This window comes from Equus quagga, chromosome 9 (genome assembly GCF_021613505.1).
Source record: "Equus quagga isolate Etosha38 chromosome 9, UCLA_HA_Equagga_1.0, whole genome shotgun sequence".
Taxonomy (NCBI): domain Eukaryota; kingdom Metazoa; phylum Chordata; class Mammalia; order Perissodactyla; family Equidae; genus Equus; species Equus quagga.
The window spans coordinates 107,472,967-107,498,431 of record NC_060275.1 but is presented as its reverse complement, the minus strand read 5'-3'; the positions used below and the strand labels follow the sequence as shown (position 1 = coordinate 107,498,431).

The 25,465-nt window shown below is 38.5% G+C and overlaps 1 protein-coding gene across 1 annotated transcript in view; it reads right to left on the bottom strand.

The window, feature by feature from the left end:
• Positions 1-25,465, bottom strand: part of RETREG1 (reticulophagy regulator 1) — a 125,108-nt gene continuing 99,643 nt past the window's right edge. The window contains exons 4-9 of the mRNA XM_046671551.1: positions 10,198-10,324; positions 7,938-8,022; positions 5,903-6,040; positions 5,052-5,116; positions 4,683-4,809; positions 1-2,237 (exon numbers count right to left, since the gene is read on the bottom strand). Coding sequence (XP_046527507.1) covers positions 1,744-2,237; positions 4,683-4,809; positions 5,052-5,116; positions 5,903-6,040; positions 7,938-8,022; positions 10,198-10,324 — 1,036 coding nt within the window. The 3' untranslated portion in view covers positions 1-1,743. The remainder of the gene's footprint in view (positions 2,238-4,682; positions 4,810-5,051; positions 5,117-5,902; positions 6,041-7,937; positions 8,023-10,197; positions 10,325-25,465) is intronic.

Genomic DNA, 25,465 nt, shown 5'->3' with positions numbered 1-25,465 from the left:
TATTTTATAAATATGTGACTGTATTTTTCTTCATGTCCAGAAACTCTTATTGAATAAGATTCAGATATATTCCTCCCAAACCCACACAGTTCGTAGATCTAACATCAGGTTTTCATTTGTACCAAAATGGGCAAGATAATGAAGGCACAGGCTCACTTTGTATTCATAAAGGACATCAAACACAGTCATGAGTCACTAATGACATATAAGCATAGTCATCACGAAAAGCAAGTGTTCAAAGTCTTCAGTAACTTCTCTCCCTTTAACGTTTGGCAAAATTCAGTCTAGATATTTTAATACCTCAGAAAAATAAATAAATAAGAGGTGCTACATTAAAATGTCAGATTACCTATAATTAGTCTTTAGAAATACAACGAAAGGGATAAAATGAAGGGAGGGGGCCAGAGATTTCCTGTATTCTTGGATTATCCTTCCTGTCTGAGGGTCTCAGGTGTCTGTATGCATCTGTAGAAATGCCAGCTGTACCTGAAGATTGAAGAGATTGTTGGTAGTTGCTGACATGGTCCCTCAACACCATTAAAAGTTTATATGACAAAAACGAAATTAGCTTGATTTATGCTCTTTAGTCCTTTGTTAAAAACCTAAGTCAAATTTGGTTATTTAAAGGTGATCTAAAAAGTTTAAAATAAAGGAAAAATATATTCTAGCTTCCCAATAAGAAACAGATTACATATTTAGACTTCAATGGCAAATAAATACAATTTAAAGCCAAGCAAGTTTCTCTCCTGTAGGGGAGTCTAGACCGACTACAAAAACAGTTACTGTTTCTCTACTGCTGATGACCACAGCACTCACACAGCCTACTAGGAACTAGTTTCACAATTTTAATGAGAGACTTTTTCTATGACATAATATGAAAGATGAGGGTTTAGCCTAGGTCTGAGCAGGCAGAATAGATCTGCACCCAAAATATCCCTATTACAAATACATGACAATTGAACAACAAAACACAGCCCAATCTGTTTACATCAAAATCACCATCGATGTGATATATAATTACTTGCTTTCTATGAGTTAATACCACTCAATGCAAGACTAGAGCTGGCAGTCAATGGAGCATGCCATTTACAAGTAAGCCTACGTCTATAACTGCAGAAATAACATGGAAATGTATCAGCCTATCCAAAGTAGTTAAATATATTTTTTAAAATTTTCCTAGGAAATTAATTTTGATAGTATTTCCCAAGTCCTTCAACTAAAGATATCTTGATAGTTTTTGTCTTTTTACAGCAAAATCTACCAAAAATTTTTAACTATTTCCAAGTATTAGGAACAAAGGAGCTGATACAGCATGTATTCACAATTAATTGTTAATATTTCAGTGAGTTACAATAAACTTTTTGCATGCTTGAAAAATTAACTGTAAAGAAAAAATAAGGAATACTTATAGGAGGATCTCAATAATTTGGTGGGGTTTTTTTGCTTTAAAAACAACCCCTAATTTTCATCTCTGACAACACAGTGTGTGTGTGTGTGTGTGTGTGTGTATATATAAAGTTCATTTCCATGCCTATTACATAAAAATAACTCAGAAATATCAATCTATCAGTGTCAGCTGATATATATCCAATTAATTCACCGCAGAAGGGAAAATAAAACCAAAAAGAATCTAAAGTAATCAGTAAAGCTCACAGTTCAAAAAATTTTTGTTTTTTTTTTTTTTGCTTGTTTGAAATTTTTTGGTAGTTTATCTGTGCTCTGTTGTACAAGTTGATCCCCAGGCTAATGGCCTCCGAGGAGATTAGACAGGAAGCCTGCAGCCTTCTTATTTTGCTGTGCTTCTGCTTCCTGGTCTTGTGAAAGTCCCAATTCACTCTCAATTTGATCGAGCTCTGACTGGTCAAGGAGTTCAAAGTCATCACCTTCCTCAGTATCTGTGTCTTCTCCTGGGCCGGGTGCAGCCTGGGAAAGTGCTTGCTGTGCGCCCCCCAGCTGGTCTTTGATAGCAGCCGTCACAGCAGCTGTGATGACATCCCCAGCCAGGTTGCTCATCAAGTGAAAGGTTTGGTCACTGCTCAGAGGAAGGGTGAGCCCAGCTGTGGACTGCCTCTCTTTGCTCGGTCTGAGACTGCTGTCCAACTGTTCCTTTTTTCTCTTGAGCTCAGCGGGCAGGCCAAGGCTTAATTCATCTTCATCATTTGTTCCCATGCCATTTTCTAGAGATGGAAAATCTGAAAGGTCTCGAGAGAAAACTTCCTCACTAGGTCGGTCAAGATCTGTGAAATGTATAACAGAAGTTTGAAGCATAAGTACCGTAATAAATTTTAAATTAAAGAGCTGTCCAAAAGATATCTGATTTTAATCTGAACCCTCTGGGCAACCTTGGTATTCATCCAGCCTCCCGTTTCAGGTTAAATCAATTTAACCACATATTGGACCCCTCCCAAATCTGGGACACTGTTCCTCCACAAATACACAAACACTACATGCCCCCGCTCCCGAGTCTTTAGCTTTCCTCTTAAGCACAAAACAGTGTATATAATGACTTAATATTCAACCTGTCTCGTGTTAGCTTGAAGCTTTGACTAATGTTTAAATGTTTACCATAAACAAAAATTTTATCCTCCCCATGGGGAGGGAATTAGCTTAAGCCAATGTGGATATGTATGATCACAAAGTAAAAAATATTTCAATGGGAATTTTTCATGGATTCTGGTAGAGCAGATGGTGAATGAATATTATCTAGCCTCAGCATTTTCATCCATGGAGACCTATTTGACTATCTGTGACCTGTGTTTGTTTAAAGCAATGAACTTAAAAGAGGCTACTCCTTCTATTCCATATTCAATCTAAGAGCTTATGGAAGCATTTGGCTTTCCAGAAATATAGCTGAAATTGCCCATACCATTTTAATCAAACTCGCATCCTGAATATATCCTATAGGAACACTTTAAAATTTGGGACATTTAAAAGCAACATCAGATTAGTACACAGTGATTTTATTGTTTTTCACTTTTCATAGAAAATCTTTTAGTTAACTTTTTACAACAGTGATTTGAAATCTTCAATGTATTTTTAATGAAAAGCCTCATATGTGGAGTAGATTATTGTTGTCCCCTTTGTTGAGTAAATCTGAGATGAGATGCTTAAAAACAAAGTGTTTGTTATCCTGGTCTCGTCGATATTTAGAGCTTGTAGAGCTTCAGCAGACTTCAGTGATCCTGTTCTAAAACACTTTAAAGATGTGGAAATTGAGGTCCACAGAAATTATGTCACCTGTTCAAGGTCACACAGTTAACTAATGACAAAGGCAAGACTACATTTGGGTCTCCCAATCTCCAAACCTATCTTCTTTCAAACCTTGCCCAGCCTCCCTCCTTCCTCTTGAAAAAAAGATGTGTGCTTGCTTGTGAAAATACATATACAACAATTTATTCCTAATCCTCCATTATAAACTGCTCATATTTTCAGTATATAGCTAAAAAGACTTGAAATCATCCAATGAGAGCAGCAAAAGGTAAGTTACTGCACAAGAACTGTCTCAATTTATTTTAAATTGTATTTAACCTAATTATAAAACAAGCCTTTTTTTGTTTGGTTGGGTTTTTGTTTGTTTAAACTAACTTTGAGGAAGAACATTGGAAACTTGGGAGTCCGATTTGAATTCGGAGAAGCTGCCCTCCATGTTCCCGTCTCTTTCAATGAGGACCAGCCCTGGACACGGGGAATTAACTTCTCTCTCTCCTCCTCCCATTATCTATAAACAATGCCACCAGACATTTCAGAAGTTAACTTTTTTGACTGTTAATTATTTGTTTTCAAAATAAAGGCAGATTTGGACATGGACTGGCTTAAGTTTTTCTCTCTTTTTTTGCGGGGGGCGGTTCATTAATTTTATACACTTGTGTTCCCACATAATTCTTTAAACTACAGACTAAGAGGAATTGGTAAGCACCTTCATATTTGTAAAATCTAATGGTAAATTTTATGTTCTGTGATGTCAGAAATAGTAATCATCTTACTGTATCTCCAGGGCTTTAGCACAATGCCTGATACATAGTAAATTCTTTTTTTTTAAATTTTATTACAGTAACATTGGATTATAACATTATATAGCTTTCAGATGTACATTGTAATATATTTCAAAATCTGTGTAGATTACATCATGTTCACCACCCAAAAACTAATTATAGTCCATCACCACACATGTGAGTCTAATCACCCCTTTTGCCCTCCCAACTCTTAAATAATAGCTTTTGAGATATAATTCATATACGATAAAGTACTTTTAAAGTGTACAGGTCAGTGGTTTTTAATATAGACACAAAGCTGTACAATCATCACCACTATCTAATTCTAGAACATTTTCATCACTCCAAAAAGAAACTCATACTAATTACCAGTCATCACCATTCCCTCTTCCCCTAGCCCCTAGGAGCCACTAATCTACTTTCCATCTATTTGGATTTGCCTATTCTGGACATTTCATATAAATGGAGTTATACAATATGTGGACTTGTGGGTCTGGCTTCTTTCACTTAGCCTAATATTTTCGAGGTTCACCCATGTAGCAAGTATCAGTACTTCCTTTTGGTAACCAAGCGATATCCATTGTACGGATATACCACACTGTGTTTATCCATTCAGCAGTTAACAGAGTTAAATATTTTTGCATGCACTCATAATAATAAAAATAAGGGTATCTAGAAATGTGAGCATACCATCAGAAGTGTCTGTCTGTGGAGTATATCCTTCTGAAAGGTTGAAGGTCCCATTGTCAGTCCAGGAGACCTCGGACACGTCTGTGTCAGACACAGACAACTCTTTGGCAGCGACCGTGAGGCTAATCTGTGTTAACATAAACACCGGTGGCACATTTTAAGCTTCTGTGGAAAATCTTTTGCAAACTCCATTCTAACACCAAAAATGTCAGAATAATAAAAACCAGATGAGTATTTTCCTTTTGAAATTGTTCAATCATCTTAGAGAAACAGGAGGGTTCTATTAGGAAAATCATTCAGCCTTAGTGCATGTAAATAAACGTACAGTCAAACCACACAGGAAGAAATTGAAAACTAAACAAAAAATACCTTAGGACAAAGAGCTGAAAAGTCTAATTCACTGTCATCTTTGTGACTTTTTTCTTTATCTGCTTCTGTTGAGAAAAAATGTGGACGCTTTCAGTTTCCTGGCCCGCTTAGACACAGTGTATTTTATCCATTATATATCCTTACCCCCATTCCTCATATTCTCCAAGGCCTCCATATAATTAAATGTTTGCATATAACAAGTTTCACATATTTGCAAATGTTTGATTTCCAAGGGAAATGGTCCACATCAGTGGTTCTCATGGTGTGGCCCCTGAACGAGCAGCGTCAGCACCGCCAATGTGTACTTTTTAGAAACGCAAATCCTTGGGTCTTACCCTAGACCTACTGAATCTGAAACTCTGAGGTAGGGTCCAGAAATCTATCCTTTAATAAGCCCTCTAGGGCAATTGTGATGCTTGCTATAGTTTGAGAATCTATAAAGTCATAGGCAAAGTTAAAAAGTGAAAAATGACCACATTGGTTTTTCCTTTATTTTTTTTTCCTTGTCCTGTTCTTTCGCTCCCCTCTTAATATGGTTCTCACACTCTTAGCCCTCCCTGTGTCATTTTTTATTTGCAGTAGTCCACCCCAAAATAAAACAATTTTAAAAAGTAAATCATAAATAGCAAATATAAAATTGTTGAATCCTTTTCTCCTTCCCCTGACAATTTGGATTAAAAAGTCAATTTATTGTACGTTTGAGAAAAGATAAAACCCAAAATAGGAAAAGGCTATGTTACAACGTAGTAAAAGGCTAAAACACCCTGAAATGTATGGAAAGTGATTTCATCATAAATAGCCCATGAATGTCTCATTTCATGCATGGAATCTAAAATTCAAACTTTACCTACCAGATCTCTCACGTTTCTTCTGATTGATATATTCTCCAATTCCAAAATCTAGTTTCAGCAGAAGTGATTTGATTTTGCTGTATATTTTTTGTCCAATATCATTACACTTAAAAAGTGGACACAAAAATGCACACAGTACTGAAACATAAGAAGGAAGAGAATGTAGGTAAAATGACCTTCCTTTCAGAAGGCTACATCTTAGTATTTCACAAAAATATTTCAGTTCCCCTACTGTCAAAAAGAAGTTTTTTTCTTAGGGAAATGCCTTTGTCAAATAAGTTCATAATTTCTATTCTTCTCCCTGCAATGAAAACATTTTCTCCTACACACACACCCACGCTTATAGTTATTGTTTTCAAAGACTTACAATTAGATCAATTCCCCCACTTCAATCCTTTTACCCTCAAAATGTATATACAAAGATTCATGCTTTCCAGACAACAGTTCTGGATTAAAATCTCAACTCTACTTATTTGTTAAGTGCATTTTCACCATAGGAAAGTTATTACTAATCTATTAGCCTCTCATCAGTAATATTGGGATAATATTGTGAAGATACCGGGATAACACTGTTGTAGTGAAGAATGAATGAGATGAACGCAAACCACCTGAATAAAGCCTTGCCTGTATTAGATCCTCCTTCACTGGTTCTCTTCTCCTTTGCTTCCTAAACAAGGCAGATCAAGAGGCCAATATTCTATATGAGTTACATTTGGGAGAATGGATGAGCTTGGACCATTGGCCATTTGTGTTATGCATTAGGAATACAAAAAGAAATGAAGATTGCCACACTGAATGCATTGTATTCTCTACTGTTTATTTCTTCATTGTTGTTAGGAAATGTGCCCATTTACCCTTTAAATAGGAGTTGCAAACTCAAATATCTGTAGAAGCCAAGGAGATAGTTGATGTAAGAAAAATAGGGAAATATGAGGGTTAATTAAGTGAAGAGAGCTCACCACTCCGGCACCAGATTTTCACATTTTTCAGGAGAAGCAGGAGATCTACGTTTTTTTTTTTTTTACAGCATTTTTGAGTTATAGTTGACATACAATAAATTGCACATAAAGTGAACAATTTGATAAGTTTTCAAATATGCATACAACTAAGAAAACCTCACCACAATCAAGATAGTGAACATATCTACCACCCTTACAAGTTTCCTCATATTTCTGTTAATCCTTCCCTCTTGCCTTTCCCCGACCCCACCTACCTCATCCCCATTGATCTGCTCTGTCACTAAAGATAAGTTTGCATTATATATAAATGGAATCATACAGTATATACTCTTTTTTATCTAGCTTCTCCCGCTCAATCTAATTATTTTGAGATTTATCTAGATTGGTGCATGTATTAATTTTTCAGTGCTGAGTAGTAATCCATTGTATGGATATCCAGTTTGTTTATCCATACATCTGTTGACGGACATAAGAAGTGTGTTCCATTTTTGGCTACTACAAATAAAGCTGCTATGAACATTCATTTACAAGTCCCTGTGTAGATATATGCTTTCATTTCTCCAGCTGTGGAATGGCTGGGTCATATAGTAGTTTTTAAAAAACTGCCAAACTGTTATCCAAAGTGGCTGTACCATTCTACCTACCCACCAACAGTATGTGAGAATTCCAGTTCTCCACACCCTTGCTAATACTTGATACAGTCAGAATTTTTAATTTTAACAATTCTGGTGAAGGTATAATGGTATCTTATTGTGGTTTTAATTATTTTTTGAGCCAAAGAACACACACAAGGATAAAGTAATTAGTGTTTTTGTGGAGGGTGGAAGTACAGCTTATTTATTGACACAATTTAAAATAAAATTAAGCACTGCCTTTTGGCAAGTATTCTTCCAATTTAAAAATATAAACACGTCTCTAGGAAAAGGAGAAACCTTGTACCGCAGGAAATTAAAGAATAATTAACCTGCTTCATAATTAAGAACTCATTTCTCTCTTCCAAACTATGAAAGGTCTTGGGACGATTAAATGATACCATATGCATCACGTCAATTAGCCAAATGTCCTACTATACTTACACAGTAGATAGCTGAGTATAACCCCAGGAACATAACTTCCCAAGACTGTAAAAAATGTGCACACACTGCAGACCAGGAGACAAAACTAGAAACAAGAAATAACATGTGACCGTTATGCTTAAGATGAAGACACTTTAGAGCACAGGAAACACACACAATTATTTATATGTAATCTATCACATTATGATAAATGTTTTTCAAATCGTGTTCTTTAGCACTTAGATCTGGGTAATGATGCTCTGTTCAACCAGTCTTAGTCCACTTAAACACTTAGTAACAATCATTTTGAGGTTCCATAAGTTAATTTTTGGCACAGAGGACAAAATCTCCCATTAATCATGCCTGTAGCTATATTACTGCTAGATGCAAGAAAAGCAAAGAGCAACATGTCACCAGAAACTTCTTTTACTCAGGATCACTCACTGAAAATAATGCAGCCTGGTAAATAAATCTACAAGTTCAAACTACTTTTAGAAGCCCATTGAAATTCATAAACAGAGCAAAACATGTTAGAGAAATTAGAGGCATTTATAAAAACATAATGGTAATTTGCACAGCTGATAAGCTGCTGGGATAAATCTCTTGGCCATTACTATCCTCCTCATAACCATAACCCTCCCTCAAAGTGACCTCACTTATAGGTGACCTAGAAACCAGATGCGAATGATATGAAATTCCTACAGTAAAATGTGATTATATTCCTTCCCTCTGTCAGGTATGACCAAAAAAATCTTGATTATTTTAAGAAATTTAAACATCAAGACAGATAAATTCTCCCATAAAGTCTTCACTTGTGTCCACACTATAGGCTTAAAAGTAAACTACCCTCCTGACTTTGCTTTATCTTTAAATTATGGTATTAAACTGATAAGCAAAGAAAATTCATTACGGGAATTTAAAAAAGACACATGAGGAAAGGACAGATAATTCTGATCAATAATTGATTAAGAGAAACAACAAAGGAGTCTAAAATTCAGATTAACTTTGATTTTTCATTCTTTGGCACAGGGTTAATAGTCAAAGGGAGAATAGATGAACTTGTGGAACACAGCTAAGAGCTATTTCTGAAACAGCAGGGGCCCTTGAAGAATATGGAATTCTGGTAGTAAAATGGAAGAGGAAAGCCCATAAAAGTTGACAGAATAAATGTCTATAAAATCATTACTATATCTGGAATTCAGTTTTGCAAAGGGATTTCATATTACCCACCAAATTTGCGGCATCATTATCTTAAACTAATTGACTTGGGGCACGTTAGTGCAATCCAATGCAGAAGTTTTAGGTTTAGAATTTTCTAAAAATGTGTTTAATCATTTCAGTAAAATAGGCATCAAAAATGTAATCTCCCCTCCCCACCATATGGGGTCTATTCTAAAGATCTATTCTAAAGACCATCTTCAGTGATTAAAAAAAATCCATCTATATACAATGTTGCCATTTTAATATGCTCAAAATGTGTCCAAGCATAGTTCCATTATTACTAAATTGAAGTAAAGAGATGGCATGTACATGGTAGAACAAGAGGGATTTTTAAACGCTGTCATTCCTAGGCTCTTGAGTCCAACTATAGGTGGGCATTCAAGAGACTTGAACGTAACACTGGAAGGAAAAGTGTATGATGGTGGCTCTCACCTCATCCATCTATCAAGATTGCAAGTGAAGCTGCCTCTACCCACAAAAATACTTCAAGTGTGTGCACTTCCCCACACAATCCCTGTCTAACCACTTAGGACTCTTCTCCTCACCGGTTTTCACCTTCATTGGAAAAATACTCATTCCATTTACATAATCATTATAAATGTTTTTGCCAAAAGTTTCCTTTTTAAATAAATCGTGTAAGAATCTCCACGTTTTAGACTGAAAGTGAGACTCATTATCTCCAAAAGCACCCTCAAAGGACTACATGTTCAGTTCATCTCCCTTTGACTTCAGAACCAGGCTAAATATTATAAACTGGAATTCCTTAAGATATTTATTTCTCCTTGTTATGGCTAATAAGACCAATCAGTGAGCTAGATAAATATGTATAAAATAAAAACCAATCCAATTTCAAAATATGAGGTTGAGGATTTTCTAGCATTAATACACTAACGTTTCTGAACCTTGCTGATAATCAGCTTCTATGGCATGTGTTCCTGGTATAGTCTATTCTGAAGTGGAGAACACTTACAAGCTCATAAAATAAGTTAATTCATTTGTTTTCAAGTTTATTGCACATTTTAAAGCACATACAGTAATTTTGCTCCCCTGGAAAACTTGCCTTGCCAGGGCTCTGCTGTTTAAAAAGAGACATTTCTTGAAGAAATAGGCTGAAATTCATCCATGACTCTGCAAAACACTGGCTGAGCCTGGCTCTTTCATCTGGTTTGGAATTGACGACTTCCCAGCTAAAGAGAGAAAAGAAAAAAATTTTAACTAAACTTTAGATGATTCATTCAACATTCACTGCTTTAGCAAATATTCATTGCGCACCAACCATCGGCCACACTCTCTGGAAAAGCCTTGTGAATGCAGACGTGAACAAGCCAGATACCCACCTAATGAAGCTCTCACACCAAGAGAAGAGATACGGTTAAACAGCTAGCTACACAACTATCCAGCTACAACAAGGGACAAGTGAGCGAGAAGCACAGGGTGGCGGCTTTGGGACATCTTTTCTGAAGAAACCACTTTAACCTAAAATCTGGATTAGCAGGCATTTACCATAAGGGCTCGGAGAGTTCCAGAAAGAACAATGTACAACATAAGCAGAGGTCCAGGAGGGAGAAGGAGCTAGAAGCACTACTCTTTTGAGCTCTAGCACGGCTCTGCCACAGTGAACCAGCAGAGTAAAACTGCATGAAGTGGGAAGATCGGAAGGGACTGAGATCGTACAGGGCTTTGTAGGACTACTTAGAAACGTTCTGAACCTTAAAGATAGGGAAGCCACAGTGCTTTGAGAGAAACCTGGGCATTAATCTTATCAACTCCAACAGTACATTTTCAGTATGTACTATGATTGGTCAGCTCTACAGAAAACTGCTAAACTCAACAGGATCTCACAGTACCTCATATTTTCTAGAGTAACTTTTCCCCATCTCATCACAGAATGTGCTGAATGTGACCCATGGGCCGGGCAATACGCTGTGTGTCCTTGCCTCATTTTTCCACAGGAAGCTCAGTGAGCTAAAAAGTAACAAGTGCTCCAGGAAGAAGACACATGCAAATACAGGGCATTCCCTAAAATTACAATGACATGAAGTTCAAATTCCACTCTTGCAATCCTAACTCATCACAAAAATTTACCAGTTCAGACAGGCTCTGTTAAGGGCCCCCAAGTTCATTCATTTCATAGATAATTATTAGTGCCTACCACGTTGAAGGCACTATCATAGAGCTAAGGATATGGCAATAAACTAAACAAACATTTCTAGTAGAAGACAGGGATTATCAGTGACCTATCATCTGAGCTATGATTGCAAGGGTATCAAGGTACGACTGATCTCTGGATTCAAGTTCAGTAGTCTACCCTGGTCCTTAGAGGCTCAACTAAGCAAAAACTGTGTACACATGGATTCTGGTTTTGTTGGGGGAGGGGCCGGTTTGTAGGGAAAGATTCACCCTGAGCTAACATCATTGCCAATCATCTTCTTTTTTTTCCCTCCCCAAAGCCCCAGTGCATGGCTGTATATCTAGTTGTAAGTCCTTCTAGTTCTATATGAGCTGCTGCCACAGCATGGCAACTCACAGATGGGTGGTGTGGTTCTGCAACAGGCCACCGAAGTGGTGACAGCGCTGAACTTTAACCACTAGGCCATCAGGGCTGGCTTGAGATTCTGTTACTTTTTAATATACTTTAAATACTAAGGCGATTTGTATATTAAATAATGAAAATTCCTATTTAATATAAATTTTAATTTAAGTTTAAATGAGTACAACAGCATTAAAAAAGAAGAAAAAAATTCATTTTCCTTCCTCTTTGTTCTATCAGCTTCCACTGATGCTCTGCCAGAGAGTCACTGAGCTACCAGTTGTCCAGGCTGATGCTATGCTTCTAGATAGACATTCGCCAGATGATTTCCTGCCTGTCATAAGAAATGAACTTTTGGGGAGGTGTAGCTGTTAGGAAGTGGTTTCTGTATCCACTACCTCCACTGCCTCTCGAATCACTGAGCCAGCCTGCTTTCACTGCTGACCAAATCCAGCACTAGGTTTACATATCTTATGAATGATTCCAGACCTATAAAAAGAAACACTAAGTGCTTGGCTGGGAAGCCACTATCTGAAACAACATCTTACCAGTATGTCTGCTTAATGGGAAAAGATGACCAGGAGAGCAAATGCTGCAATGGCAAAGGAAACACAAAATACTAAATTGTGGCTTCCTTTCTCACAACAATACAGACTTGTTGCAAATTGGCTAGGCTAGGCTAGATTAATGGGACCACAAAGATGACAGAAATACAGATTTTAAATTCTGCTCTCTATGCATATTGAGCAGTATTTAAGAATTTGGTTGAACTGTTTGGCAAATATAATTCTAAAAAAAAATCACTGAAAAACTTATAATTATCTGATTTATCCTTTTTTTCTACTTTTTTGAGGAGGATTAGTCCTGAGCTAACATCCATGTCCATCTTCCTCTCCCTTGTATGTGGGACATCTGCCACAGCGTGGCTTGACAAGTGGTGCATAGGTCTGCACCTGGGATCTCAACCGGCGAACCCCAGGCTGCTGAAGTGGAATGTGCAAACTTAACTGTTACACCACCAGGTGGCCCCTGATTATCATTTTTTAATGATTAAAGTGGAATGAATGAGCATTTCATATTCTGAAGCAAATTTGAAATTTACTTTAGGGGCCAGCCCTGTGGTGTAGTGGTTAAGTTTGTTGTGCTCTGCTTCAGCAGCCCAGGTTCAGTTCCCGGGTGTGGACATATACCGCTTGTTGGCAGCCATGCTGTGGCAGTGACCCACATACGAAATAGAGGAAGCCTGGCACAGATGTTAGCTCACGGTGAATCTTCCTCAACAAAAAAAGAAAAACAACAACAAAAACTATGTAAAAAAATAAAATAAAATAAAAATAAAATAAAATACACTTTGGGAGAAGGAACAAGTAGTGAGTTATGTTCAAGCAACAAAAGATGAAACCAAACTCTGTGTTCGTGTATGAACCTGAGAATCATAATATTAGAGAAAAAAAATCCCTGAAGAATATATATGGCATGATTTCATTTATATAAAGCTCAAAATCATGCTAAGCTAACAGATTATTTAAGCAAGAAAATAATAAAAAAACAAGATTCAGAAGAGGGATTACCAAAGGTAGGGTATGTAGGGAATGTGGCTGAAGTCATGTGGGAGCTTCTTGAGTACTGATCATGTTCTGTTTCTTAACTTAGATGATGGATACACGAGAATTGACTTATTACTGTTTTTAAAGCTACACACACACACACACACACATATATGCATGTATACATATATGGCCTTTATTTAAAACTATGTTGATACTTAAATGTATAATCATGCTTTTTATTTAATGAATAACATTCTTAACATGACAATATCTCACTTCACATCCCATAGTCAAAATACAAATGTTACTCAGTTTTTGCCTCACTTTATTTACTTGTGAAGTAAAAATATTTCTCCTGGCTAGAGTCATTAAAAATATTTCTTTGAATAAATGGTACTTTGTATAGACGCTGGAACCTCGTTCTATTATTACCTTTAGGATGCGTGTCTCAAAAGTGACACCACATCTATATATATATTTTACCACTCTAGCAAGTAGGTGCCCTAAGATTAGGAAGGAGCCCAGGCTAATACTAAATTACCTAAAATTACCTAAATTGTCTCTATAGAGATAATGTTATAGCAAAGTCTTCATACAACTAAAGTTAATACCTATTGCAGTGAAATAACTAAAACTTCTGTTTTTCATTTAAGGATCTTGCCTATTTTCTTAGTGGACTTCAAGTGGCTATGAATAAACTTCAGTATCCCTCCATCCATTACCTTATCCATTTATCCAACAAAAAGTTATCAGGTGCCCCCTCTGTGTCTTACATTATACTCGGTGTGTTTAGTATTGTTATTTCAAACCAGCAAAAACTGAACCCCTGCAGTGCTGTCCTTCTCTGTGTCTAGAGATATGACCACTGGGTGGGAAGAAGAAACAAGAGAATATTCAACTTGTGATTTTTTCCATAACCATAGACGACACTCTTATTTACATGAAATTTCTCCCCTTTGGAAAAAGCCTCATATGACAGTATTTTTGGACAATAAGTTACATCGTTACTTATATTTATATTAACATAATAACCTTAAATAATTCTAGTTGATATCTGAATTATTGTTTCAAAATATGAGAAATTCATTGTGTAAAGCATAAAAATATTATTTAACCCAATGAGTTTTGGAAAGAGTAGTAAACGTTTGAGATAAAAATAAATGTATAGATTGTGCTGAATAAAATTTAATGGAAATATGTATGATTTTTTAAAAAATCTGAATTCAAGGGCAAAGAAGAGATGTCACTGCACACTTCTTTAAATGAAACATGGACCCAGAAGAGTCACTCTCTGGGAGTTTCATAATAGTTTTAAATTGTCCAGTGATTAATTCTGAGTACCACTGGAACACACATTTCTGTTGTCTTCCATTATATATAGTCTACCATCAACTTATGTCACCACAGTTCAATTTACGTAATAAAGTTACATAATAGATAATTGAACAATATATAATATAGACGTAATTTAGAAAGAGACAGGAAATTTAATGTCAACTTTTCAAATTCCCTTATTTTATTGATAAGGAAAATGAAACCCAAGTTTTCTCAGCTAGTTGGGGCAGAGCCCCCACCCAGGCCAGGACTCCTGATTTCTAGTACAGTTCCATTTCCTTTAAAACAGGGACCCACTGCAAAGGATGAATAAATTCAATGACATCTTTTGAAGAGACCACATGTTGTAAATTAGAACAAGAAGGAACATTCGTTGTTCCTCCTCACTCCTTTCAAGAGTCAGGAGGAATGAGGTGTGATTGACCAATACCAACATAGCATCACTGAGGACCCACTCTTTCCAGGAAAAAGGAGCATTTCGTGTGCAGCATCCAAATACTCAGCGGAAACTCAGATTCATGCTTGGTGGTTGGTTGATGTTTAACACAGGTGACGACTGTACACACACGCATGCACGCGTGCACACACACACACACACACACACACACAGAGTTGCTCCATAATGAAACTCTAGGTTTTCCTAGAGAGCCTTGTCTGGAAAACACATAACCAGAGAGAGGATCTCCTGTGAATACTGGACGGTGCTTGGGAAACAGATCTTTTACATGGTGTGTGGCTGTCTTCCCACCATCCTTGGCGCTGATCAACATGCCACGTAAGGCCCAACTAACACATAAGGAGGCTTAAAAACAGTTTGAAGCTTTACCAAGTTCTTAACCGAAGAAAATAGGTCCTCTGTGATTGAAGTTCATCTAAGGAAGAAAACTGGTTACCAATGGCTTCAGTATAATAGCCCAGGGCTTATTTTTTCCTCCTTAGTTTCTGAGAGAACATGCATTTTCCAGTAAGGTTCTTCGGTTCATCCATCCTTCTTTCTTCCTCTCCTTCCTTCCTTCCTTCTTCCCTCCCTTGCCCCCGCCCTTGTTTTTTCCTTCCAGCTTTCTCTTCCACTCATGCCTTCACTAGGAGAGTGAACCTGCTACACACTCCAGCCACGAAATAAGAACCACTCAAGAGTCCCTCCCTCACGACCATCACCCCTAACTAACTTCCCATACTCTTGGTGAATCCAGTTCAAGTGGTTCCAAGTGAGAAGTCACAACTACCAGGCCCCTGATGGCTGTGCCATCTTTCAAATGGGCTTTGCCCAAGGATCCGCAGCTATGCAGTGCTTTCAAAATAATGTGCCAAAACTAAGGCTCTGGCAGATTCCATTTAGTTACATTCTCCTTAAGAAAAACTAAAGGACTGATGTTTGACAAAGAGCATTCTGCATGGTCTAGGTAGGCAATTATTCACCAAAGAATGCTAAAACCAGGGCAAAGTGCCTTTTCAGCAGCTGAAGAATTTGCGGTTTTACTTGCCTCTGAAAGTCGAAGGGAATAAAAATCAGGAAGATGGCTCCTCAGACAAGTAGCCTCACTTTATCACAGAAGAGAGCTCTGGCTTCCTGGTAGAATATGAAGCCAATATCCCTTCTTTCTGCCTTCACATCCCCACAGAATACAGTTAAGTATATACATTAGGTGGTTTGGCCAAAGGAAATTCTTTAGGCAGCTCCCAAATTGAGTGTTCCTGAACCCCCAGGGATAAACAGCAGCACTGTCTGGGCCTCACTCCAGAGATTCTGATGGAGCAGGCCTGGGGCGAAGCTCAGAAATCTGCATTTTAAATAAGGGTCCTAGGTGATTCTAACCTGCGAGTCACTGTGACAAACCCACCGTGAGGAAGTTGCATGGAATTCCCATTTCAAAAATACAGACAGGAGGAGAATTTGCTTTGGGCAAGATGATGTATCAGGAATTCAATCTGCCCTTCCATTTGAAACAACCAAAAAAAGAAAAAACTGACAAAACATATGAAAACCACGATTCTCAAGACCCTGGGCATTATGCAAGGAAGGACGATGATCCTTGAGAGATGGTGCATCCAGTGATTGTCCAGTTCACTGTCTTGAGTCTCCAGTCCACGGAGCAGGGAGGGGTAACCTGGGTGGATCACAGCGACTGTCTGAGTTGAGAAGACAGAACTCAGGGTCCAAAGAGAAGACCAAAGAGGATGAAGGTGGCAGCACAGAGTGTGGGAAGTAGAGCCTGCAGAGAGAACCCTGGCCATGTGCCGGGCTCCCCAGAGTCTTCAGCTGAGCGCTACTGGTACATGTGTGTGAGGAACCGGACATCAGGCACAGCCATCAGAAAGGAGGAGGAGAACAGAGTCCTGGGCTCACAGAGGGCCAGGAATGACACCTGGTCTCATCGACAAGACTGGAAAACCTCAAAATTCACAGACATCGGCGAGTGGACTCAGAAGGGTCTTGCCTCAGTAGCAGAGAATAATTATCCTGGATCAAATGCTGCTCTGGTCCTAATAAGTCTTAAAAGCAAGCCCCAAAAGCATCAAACTGATTTTAAGTAACTTAACTGAGTCATCTGTAGGAATACAAAGTGGTGAGTTTTGCTATGAACCCAATAACTCACATGGTCAAATTGGGATCTGAATGATTTTATTTTACTTTCATACCTAGCTTTTAAATTACTGTGTACCTTTTTTTCCTTAAAAATTGTATTTATCAAAAACAATGTTTAAGTTTTCTATTAATAGTCAAGTTTGTCTCTGGACAGTTTAATGGCTACATAAGTGCAATTCGAATGAACTGTAGTTTCAGCATGCAGCACACAGTATTCTCCATTAGGGGGTTCTGTAAGACTAAGAAATGTGATACTCTTGTGCTCTTTATAAATAGATTGTAACAGAACGTGCTAGCAGCCTGTTTCATCTCTTTCACCCAAAGTGTCTTTGAGCACTAGAAAAAATAATTCTGAAACAAATGAATCCTGGCACAGAACAAACCACCTCTCTCAGTATCACTTCCCTTCCATTCATTTCAATAAACATGTGCTGAGTGCAGTAAACTGTCAATCACCATTCCCAGCTTCAGGGATCCAGAGATGGGTAGGGCCAGGTCCCAACCAATAAGTGAAAGTTTACATATGACCCCAAAATGATTACACACACACACACATGCACACACTCACCATACACAAAACTCACTTTTATAAAATGACATTCAATTGCATCTAGGGCTATTGCAGGAAAAGAATTTGAAAACTAAGTTGGGGATTGGGTATACAAGGAGAACCTGTTAAAGATATGATCTTTTCATTATTGCCCATTTTAAAGGATAATAAATCTTCTTAGCATGGACTACTGAATTTAAGTCAAAAAATATTTTTAGAACAAAATTATTTTTCAAAAGCAAAAAATTAGGTTTTTTAATATATCAAGGCTTAAATGCTTTCACATCTTTCTTGAGCTTTAGATTTGAGGAGATAATTACCAATAAGAGACAGGCAACCAGGAGTGGAAGGAGAAAGAGAGGGACACAGAGAGTGTGCGTGGGGGTAGAGAAGGTGATGAATCCTCGTGGTCTGGTTTGAGTGCTTGGGTCCTGTCAGGCCCGATAGGCAAGGTCCACAGCAAAGCCATCCATGGGCGCCCGCTTTGTGGAAGCCAAGGCCCTGCGAGACTTTAGCTGGCTTCAGTTTGGTTTCTGGCATTTGCAACACAAAATAAAGTCCTTCATTTTTCAGCGGGACTGATGGACAACTGCATATTTTAAATTGTGAGCTAGAAACAACTATTTAGAAAGAGTTATGGAATGAGATTACACAGAGTTTAGTATGACATAGTTTTACTGAGGTGACAATTTTTAGTAGAATGGCAAGATGCAAATAGGGTGAATAATTCAAGTCAAATCAGTTGATTACCAATTCAAGTAAAGGGGGTTTCAGGCAGCGTGAGATAAGAATAGCAGCTAACACTTACCAGGGGCCAGACACTGTTCCACATGTCCTAAACTTACTATCTTGTTCAGTCCTTACAGCCAACCCCCACATGAGGGCTATGTATTATTCCTGTGAGATGGGGAAATTGAGGCCCAGGTACATTAACTATCTTGCTCAAGGTCACAGAACTAATACACAAGGCAACAGAGATTATAATAAATGGCACTGAGGTGGGATACAGGAAGAACACTCTGGATTGGAACACGGGGATCATTTCAAAGACGAGTAGGGAGGAACATTACAGCAGTAACATGAGAAGGGTTATGGAATACATAAATGCCAAGCTCCAGAAACAGAGACAGCTAAAAAGCAGCTTTGGCTCCCAGGGGAAACTAAGGACCAAGGAGGTTAGACTCCTGTTTTCTCTCTCCACCACTTCAGCTCTTTCTAAGTTAGGACCCACAAAGTGAATCCAGTTCATGTGCCAAGGGGAATCATCATCACAGCGCCCACATGCTGAGTTCTCCCCATCTGCCAGGCACTGTAACTCACTCTGCCTACATTCTCTCACTGAATCCCCTCCACGTGAGCCCCCTCTCCACCCCATCAGGACATCATTTTCTTTTGTAGCCATTATCAATTGTAGTTAATTTATATTTGTAATCCTGATTCCCCATTAGATTTTAAATTCCAAGAAGGAATTTGTGGACATGGCTCTGTCTTCAGCAGCTAACAGAGCTTGACATCTATGAGGCACAAAAAATATTGAATGAACGAATGAATGAATATTAACAATGAATGAATATCTAATGAAGAAAAAATATCAAAAACAGTTAACAGTGGTTATTTCATGACGCTGGATGATTTTTCTTCACTTACCTGAATGTTTCTGTACATTACATATGGGCAATAATTTGCATGTATTCCTTTTTATGTATAAAAATATATAAAATAACAGACAAAAAGTCCTACAAATTTAGAAACCAACTTTCATTTATATGGGATAGTTTTCATTTTTTTTCTTGTAGATGGAGAATTAAACTGCTTTCAAAATTGGGTAATTACAAAATATGCCTCATTTATTCCAAAAGTTTCCTGAATTGGAAATCAGTATTTTGTGTGGAATTCCTCCTGGCAAAACTTGGGTCCTAAGGCTCGACTTCTCCATGGGGATCCCTGGATCCCTGAGCACCCTCTGGAAACATCACTCTCACATGACCCAGGAGCATCTGTGATGCCCAGGAGAAGAGGACTGGGCCCTGAGTATGCCAGAAGGTGAAGATCAACGAATATTGAACCTTCATATGGGAGAGAGAAAAATGAGTCCGCTTTTTGTTTTTGCTGAGCAACTTCAAGCCACTGGAGAACATTTTCAGATATCGTTGTTTCCTCTCAAACAGACAGACAGACATCTTTCTAGTTACTCTTTCATTTTTCATATCCCTAAGAACTCATACTGCAACAACCATTTCCAAACTGTTTAGAAGAATTCTGCCATACTACCTTCAGGGAATATGCATTATTTCACACTATTTGATTTCATTTTTAATCTACAGGAATTGGAAATGGAAGCCAAACAATATTTTTCAGAAAGTTAACTATGTCAACATCCCCTATTGACAAACTTTTTAAAAAAGAATTTGTTCTAACTTAAGTTGTCACCTAGCAACCATGACAAGCAGCTGCTTCAGCCATCACACCTATAAATACGCCCTGGCCCAGAGCCCTCACAGACGTTTCATTCTCGGCTAGTGACTAATGGTCTCATGCTCTCTGTTGGTGGCGAACATCTGTTGATGGTAACTCCTGCCGAATTTTTCTTAGAAAGGTCAGTCAGGAGTATCCAGTTACAGATTTTAACATTTCTTAGTGCAACGTGTTAGAATTTCTTTTAATCCTGTGGATATATAATCTGTTCTTCCGCATGTGTGCGTATCTGTGTGTGAGTGTGGGCAGGCCGAGAAACCAAATAAAAACAGGGGTATGTTTCTCTGCACAAACACACTCAGAATTAGAACCATGATGAAGCAACTAAGATATGTCAACTGGAGGATTAAATAAGCAAACACGAGATTAAGAAATTAAATAGCACTCCACTTGAAGGCTTCACTTTCTCAGACCCATTAGCCACTTGAGCAACTCCTCCTGGGATGGGGGACCAGGCGGCGCCATCTGAGTGTCGGCTGTTTCTGCCCCTGGAAGCTGAGCCTCCCCTCCCTCAGGGGAACTTGGCATTTTATCTGAGCTTTCCTTCTTTTTATACCAAGTTTCAAACGAATTAGAGATCAGTCACTTTGTGAAACTGTCCCTTTCTCCCTTCCATCTCAAGCTCCCGCTGCCACTTGGCTGGGTGCGTAGACCATCAATGATCCAATCCATGGAGATCATCTGGAAGCCTGGCACTAAACCATCATCATCTTCCTTCTTATGTCATTCTAGTTTCTATGAACAGATGGCAGTTAGAAGTTATTTTTCAGCATTTTCAATTTTAACTTTTCAACAACTAGACTTTCATAAGCCCAGGGCATGAGCAATATAAATTCCATTAGCAGCTCAGAACAAGTACTTACTTGAGATGTGCAGGAGATTAACCACCCTTTCATTTGTGAATGCCAAGATTTGTTTTAATCACTATCCCTGAGGGAAGAAAAGGTTTCTACTTTATCCCTGAACGACAGATAACATCTGAGAGTCAAGAAACATTTCTCAAGGAAAACAGAAATGGTTACCATGAAGCAAGTTTGCTAATTTGGATAGAAGCCTTTCCTTGCATTCTGCTTGGGACCCACAACTTTTCATTAAGCATAATCCAGGATTTACTGTAGTTGAAGTCAAAAGTAAATGTCCCCTCCCTTTTTTTTTTTTTTTTTAACTTTGGCCTAGTTATATGAAACCAAAACTTCTGTGACAATACTAAACAAAATATTTCTTACAGTGAAAAAATTTTCATTAATAATATAGTTCCTAATTTTGTTTTTTCAAGACTTTACCCATTGCATGGGGCCTAAACAGGAATATACAATCCAAACAGACAGAAGGATCAAGTTCCTCCAAAGTGCTTTTATTATGAAGGCCAATTCAATTTTTTTTCTTTCTGCTTTGTCTCCCCAAATCCCCCCAGTACATAGTTGTATATTTTAGTTGTAGGTCCTTCTAGCTGTGGCACATAGGACATCGCCTCAACATGGCCTGATGATTGGTGCCATGTCTGTGCCCAGGATCTGAACTGGAGAAACCCTGACCGCCAAAGCAGAGTGCGCGAACTTAACCACTCAGCCATGGGGCTGGCCCCCTGGCCAATTCAAATTTTTTAAAAAATTTTTTTGGTGAGGAAGATTGGCCCTGAGTTAACATCTGTTGCCAATCTTCTTCTTTTTTTTCTTCTCCCCAAAGCCCCAGTACATAGTTGTATATGCTAGTTGTCTCTCTAGTTCTTCTATGTCTGAGCTGCCACAGCACGGCTGGAAGAGCAGTGTGTACATCTGCACCCAGGATCCGAATTGGCGAACCCTGGGCTGCTGAAATGGAGAGTGTGAACTTAACCCACTCAGCCACAGGGCCAGCCCCCTCAAATTAAAATTTCGTTTGGAGAATTTGTTGTCAGTCTTTGGGATAATGGAGGTATCCTGGGATACAGCAACATGGAGTGAGTGACTATTAGTCATTGGGATATTCATTCAGAAGGCGGGACTGTTAAATTATAGGCCACATTCCCACCTTTGTCCTTTAAAGAGTACATCTCTCCTTTACCTTCATATATAAGCCGTACACTGAATGACATCAGTGGCTTTTAAAGGAACACACTCTTACCAAGAGGATCACTCTTTTTTTTTTTTTTTTTTTTTAAAGATTGGCACCTGAGCTAACATCTGTTGCAAATCTTTTCTTTTCTTTTCTTTCTCTCTGAAGTTCCCCAGTACATAGTTGTACATTCTAGCTCTAGGCCCCTCTGGTTGTGCCATGTGGGACGCAACATCAGCGTGGCCTGATGAGCGGTGCCATGTCCGCGCCCAGGATCTGAACCGGCGAAATGCTGGACCACCGAAGCAGAACACGTGAACTTAACCACTCGGCCACGGGGCCAGCCCCAGATCACTCTTATCAGTTGCAGAAAAATGAGAATCTCACTGAAATGTCTTAATGCTTGCTAAACTTGCCATCAGCATCCTTCAAAAGCAAAATTTAAGAATAAGCTATTGTGTGAATATTGCAAGTATTCATGGTAAATTAGTACAATGAAATACTCAACAACAACATGCAATGAAGATGGGTATACATTTGGGGGTGCAGAGGGCATGCACTAGAGAGGGACGGTGAAAGTTGCCTCCTCAAGTGCTGTCAGAAATCTGGAAATCACTTTTGAGAGGCAAAGGGATGTGCTGAGGGAGGGTCTGCAGTGCTGGATACCATGGAGTGAGAACAAATTCCAAGGGAGAGGTTATTTAGGAAAATAAAATTATAAAAGTTAATTAACACAGCCTGCTTGATTTACAGAGAGTTTCTAAAGGAACGCATTTCCCCCCCTTTCTCATACACATGGAAGAGCAACAGGAATCTGGCTAACAATGAACTGAAAAGGAGTTGTCCTTCAATGTATTTCCCATTACCCTAATAATAGTTATTGAGTCTTTTATACATGAAGATTTGAAAAGTTCCTAAAAACACTTATCAAAAGGGTTCCTCTAACTCTTCATTTCCATTCACATTATTAATTTGTTCAGGAAACCTTATTCTTAAAAATTAGTATTGTCTTATGAACTATAATTCAGTGCAAATAAATGAGATGAAAGATCCAGACTGAACCTTATTATGCCAGCGAGAGAGAGGCCTGCCCATCGACTCCGTCCTCCTTCATTTTCACCTGTTGCAGATATTCATCTCTGCCTCCGGAGGGCAAATTTCTGTTGGTGGGTTCAGGAGAATCTAAATGACTGCCACGAGTGCTTTATGTGTGGGGAACAGTGACAAGCTAGCACACTGGAGATCATTAAGTTTGCCCAATGTTCTAGCCATTGCTAGAAAGTCATCTTCAGTAAATCAGATACCTTAGGAAAGTGATGCGCATACTCACACAGCTACCTCGGGCACTATGCTATATCCATACCTCTTACTACCTCACTCCATGTCACTATTTCCGGATTTTCCAGTTGGTAAAATTTTAAATGCCTTCTTGTTTGTTATACACAGAGTTTACTATCATTCCATTTTCTTCTTATACTCTATAATTTAGTTACATGAAATAGACTTGATAAGATCCCCTAGTAAGGCAAAATACCTCTTTGATTAACCTCAATCGTTTACTTTTCCTATGTGAGAAGCATCCAAAACCACAAGGACAAAAGTATGGTGAAGTAGTATTTAACTGGGCCTGGACATTCCAAGGGTTGTCTCCACTCAGCTAAGCAGATCAATTAAATGGCGCTAAACATTTTATCTTGACCTACTTGGGAGCTCGTAGCCCTAAGTGAGAGCCATAAAGGTAATGAGTCTTCAGGCAACCAGCCACAGCCAAAATGGGACCCACAGAGCCAGACAGTCAAAGAAAACCACCTATTTTAAACAACACAGTGACTATTTTAAACAAACATGCAACAAAAGACAGAGATAGCCTTTCATTGGTGCGTTGAAAGACAGTCTATGCTTTAGAATTATATTCTGATCAGAACAGGATCTATCACGTACATTCTTCTCTTTTCTTTCCCAACTCATGCTACCACAATACATTTTCAAGAAATGGAAAAAAATGGCTCATTAAAATGTTGGGTTCTATAAAAGGTAATTGTTTTTAAAGAGAGATATATGCCACTGTTTCTCTTGTCATAAACAAAAGTCCTGTACCTTCTAATCTATGTAATGTTTAACAAAACTATCCAGATCCAACGTGGTTTGGGTGATCTCTCTACATATCATAGCCAGCAGACACCTCAGATGCACCCCAGATGTATGATCAGATGCACTTAAAAATTAAGTTCACTTTGAATACGTAGCCAGCAAGGCCAGGAATGAATCAACTCTGAATTGTTATGAATCAACTCTTTGGAATCCTAAGAGCAAATGAAATTAATGTTCTTTTAACAAATTATGCTCAAGAATGCAGCAATATAATAACATGCAGATCAGTGTCACAGCTGCCAGAGAAATCCCTGGGAGGCCATTTGGAGTTCTGACTTGCCCACAGGAGGAACTCGGGTCTCTCGGGTTTGTAAAACAAGGAGCTGGACTAGACTGGCTATCAACCATTTTTAGATCATGGCCCCCTTTGAAATATCTCAGGAAATCAGATGGTCCTTGGGCCCTCATTGAGTACTGCTGGATTGGATAATCAATGACACCTTCTGCTCAGGATTTTATAATCTAGAAGGTATCTATCCATTCACACGTTTACTTGGAAAGCTAAATTTAGGAAATCTCTGGAAAAGTCCTCTACTGCTATGAAATAACAACACTCACTTTCCCGTATAAAGAGTAGATTTAGGGGCCGGCCCCATGGGCAGTGGTTAAGTTTGCATGCTCTGCTTCGGCGGTCCACGGTTTCGCTGATTTGGATCCTGGGCACGGACATGGCACTGCTCATCGGGCCATGCTGAAGCGGTGTCCCACATGCCACAACTAGAAGGACCCACAACTAAAATATACAGCTATGTACTGGGGGGCTTTGGGGAGAAAAAGGAAAAATTTTTAAAATCTTAAAAAGAAAAAGTAGATTTAGAAGTTGACAATAACTTGAGAAAGGAATATTTAAAGCCAGCAACATCCCTTAGAATATCCCTGGTGACACTGATGGGAAAGAGAATCTTAGACAGGAGCTATCAGTGACACTTTAAGAACTAATGTCAGATCTCAGGCCCCATGGGATTCCCAGCAAACAGGCCTCCTAAAAAGCTGAGAAAGGCTCAGTCTACTTCCATTTTCTGAGGCTGTGAGGATACTAAAACGTAAAATGTCAAACCCAGGTTACGCCAATATTTGTGGTCCTGTCATGGAGAAACTTAAAGCCATATAAGGAAT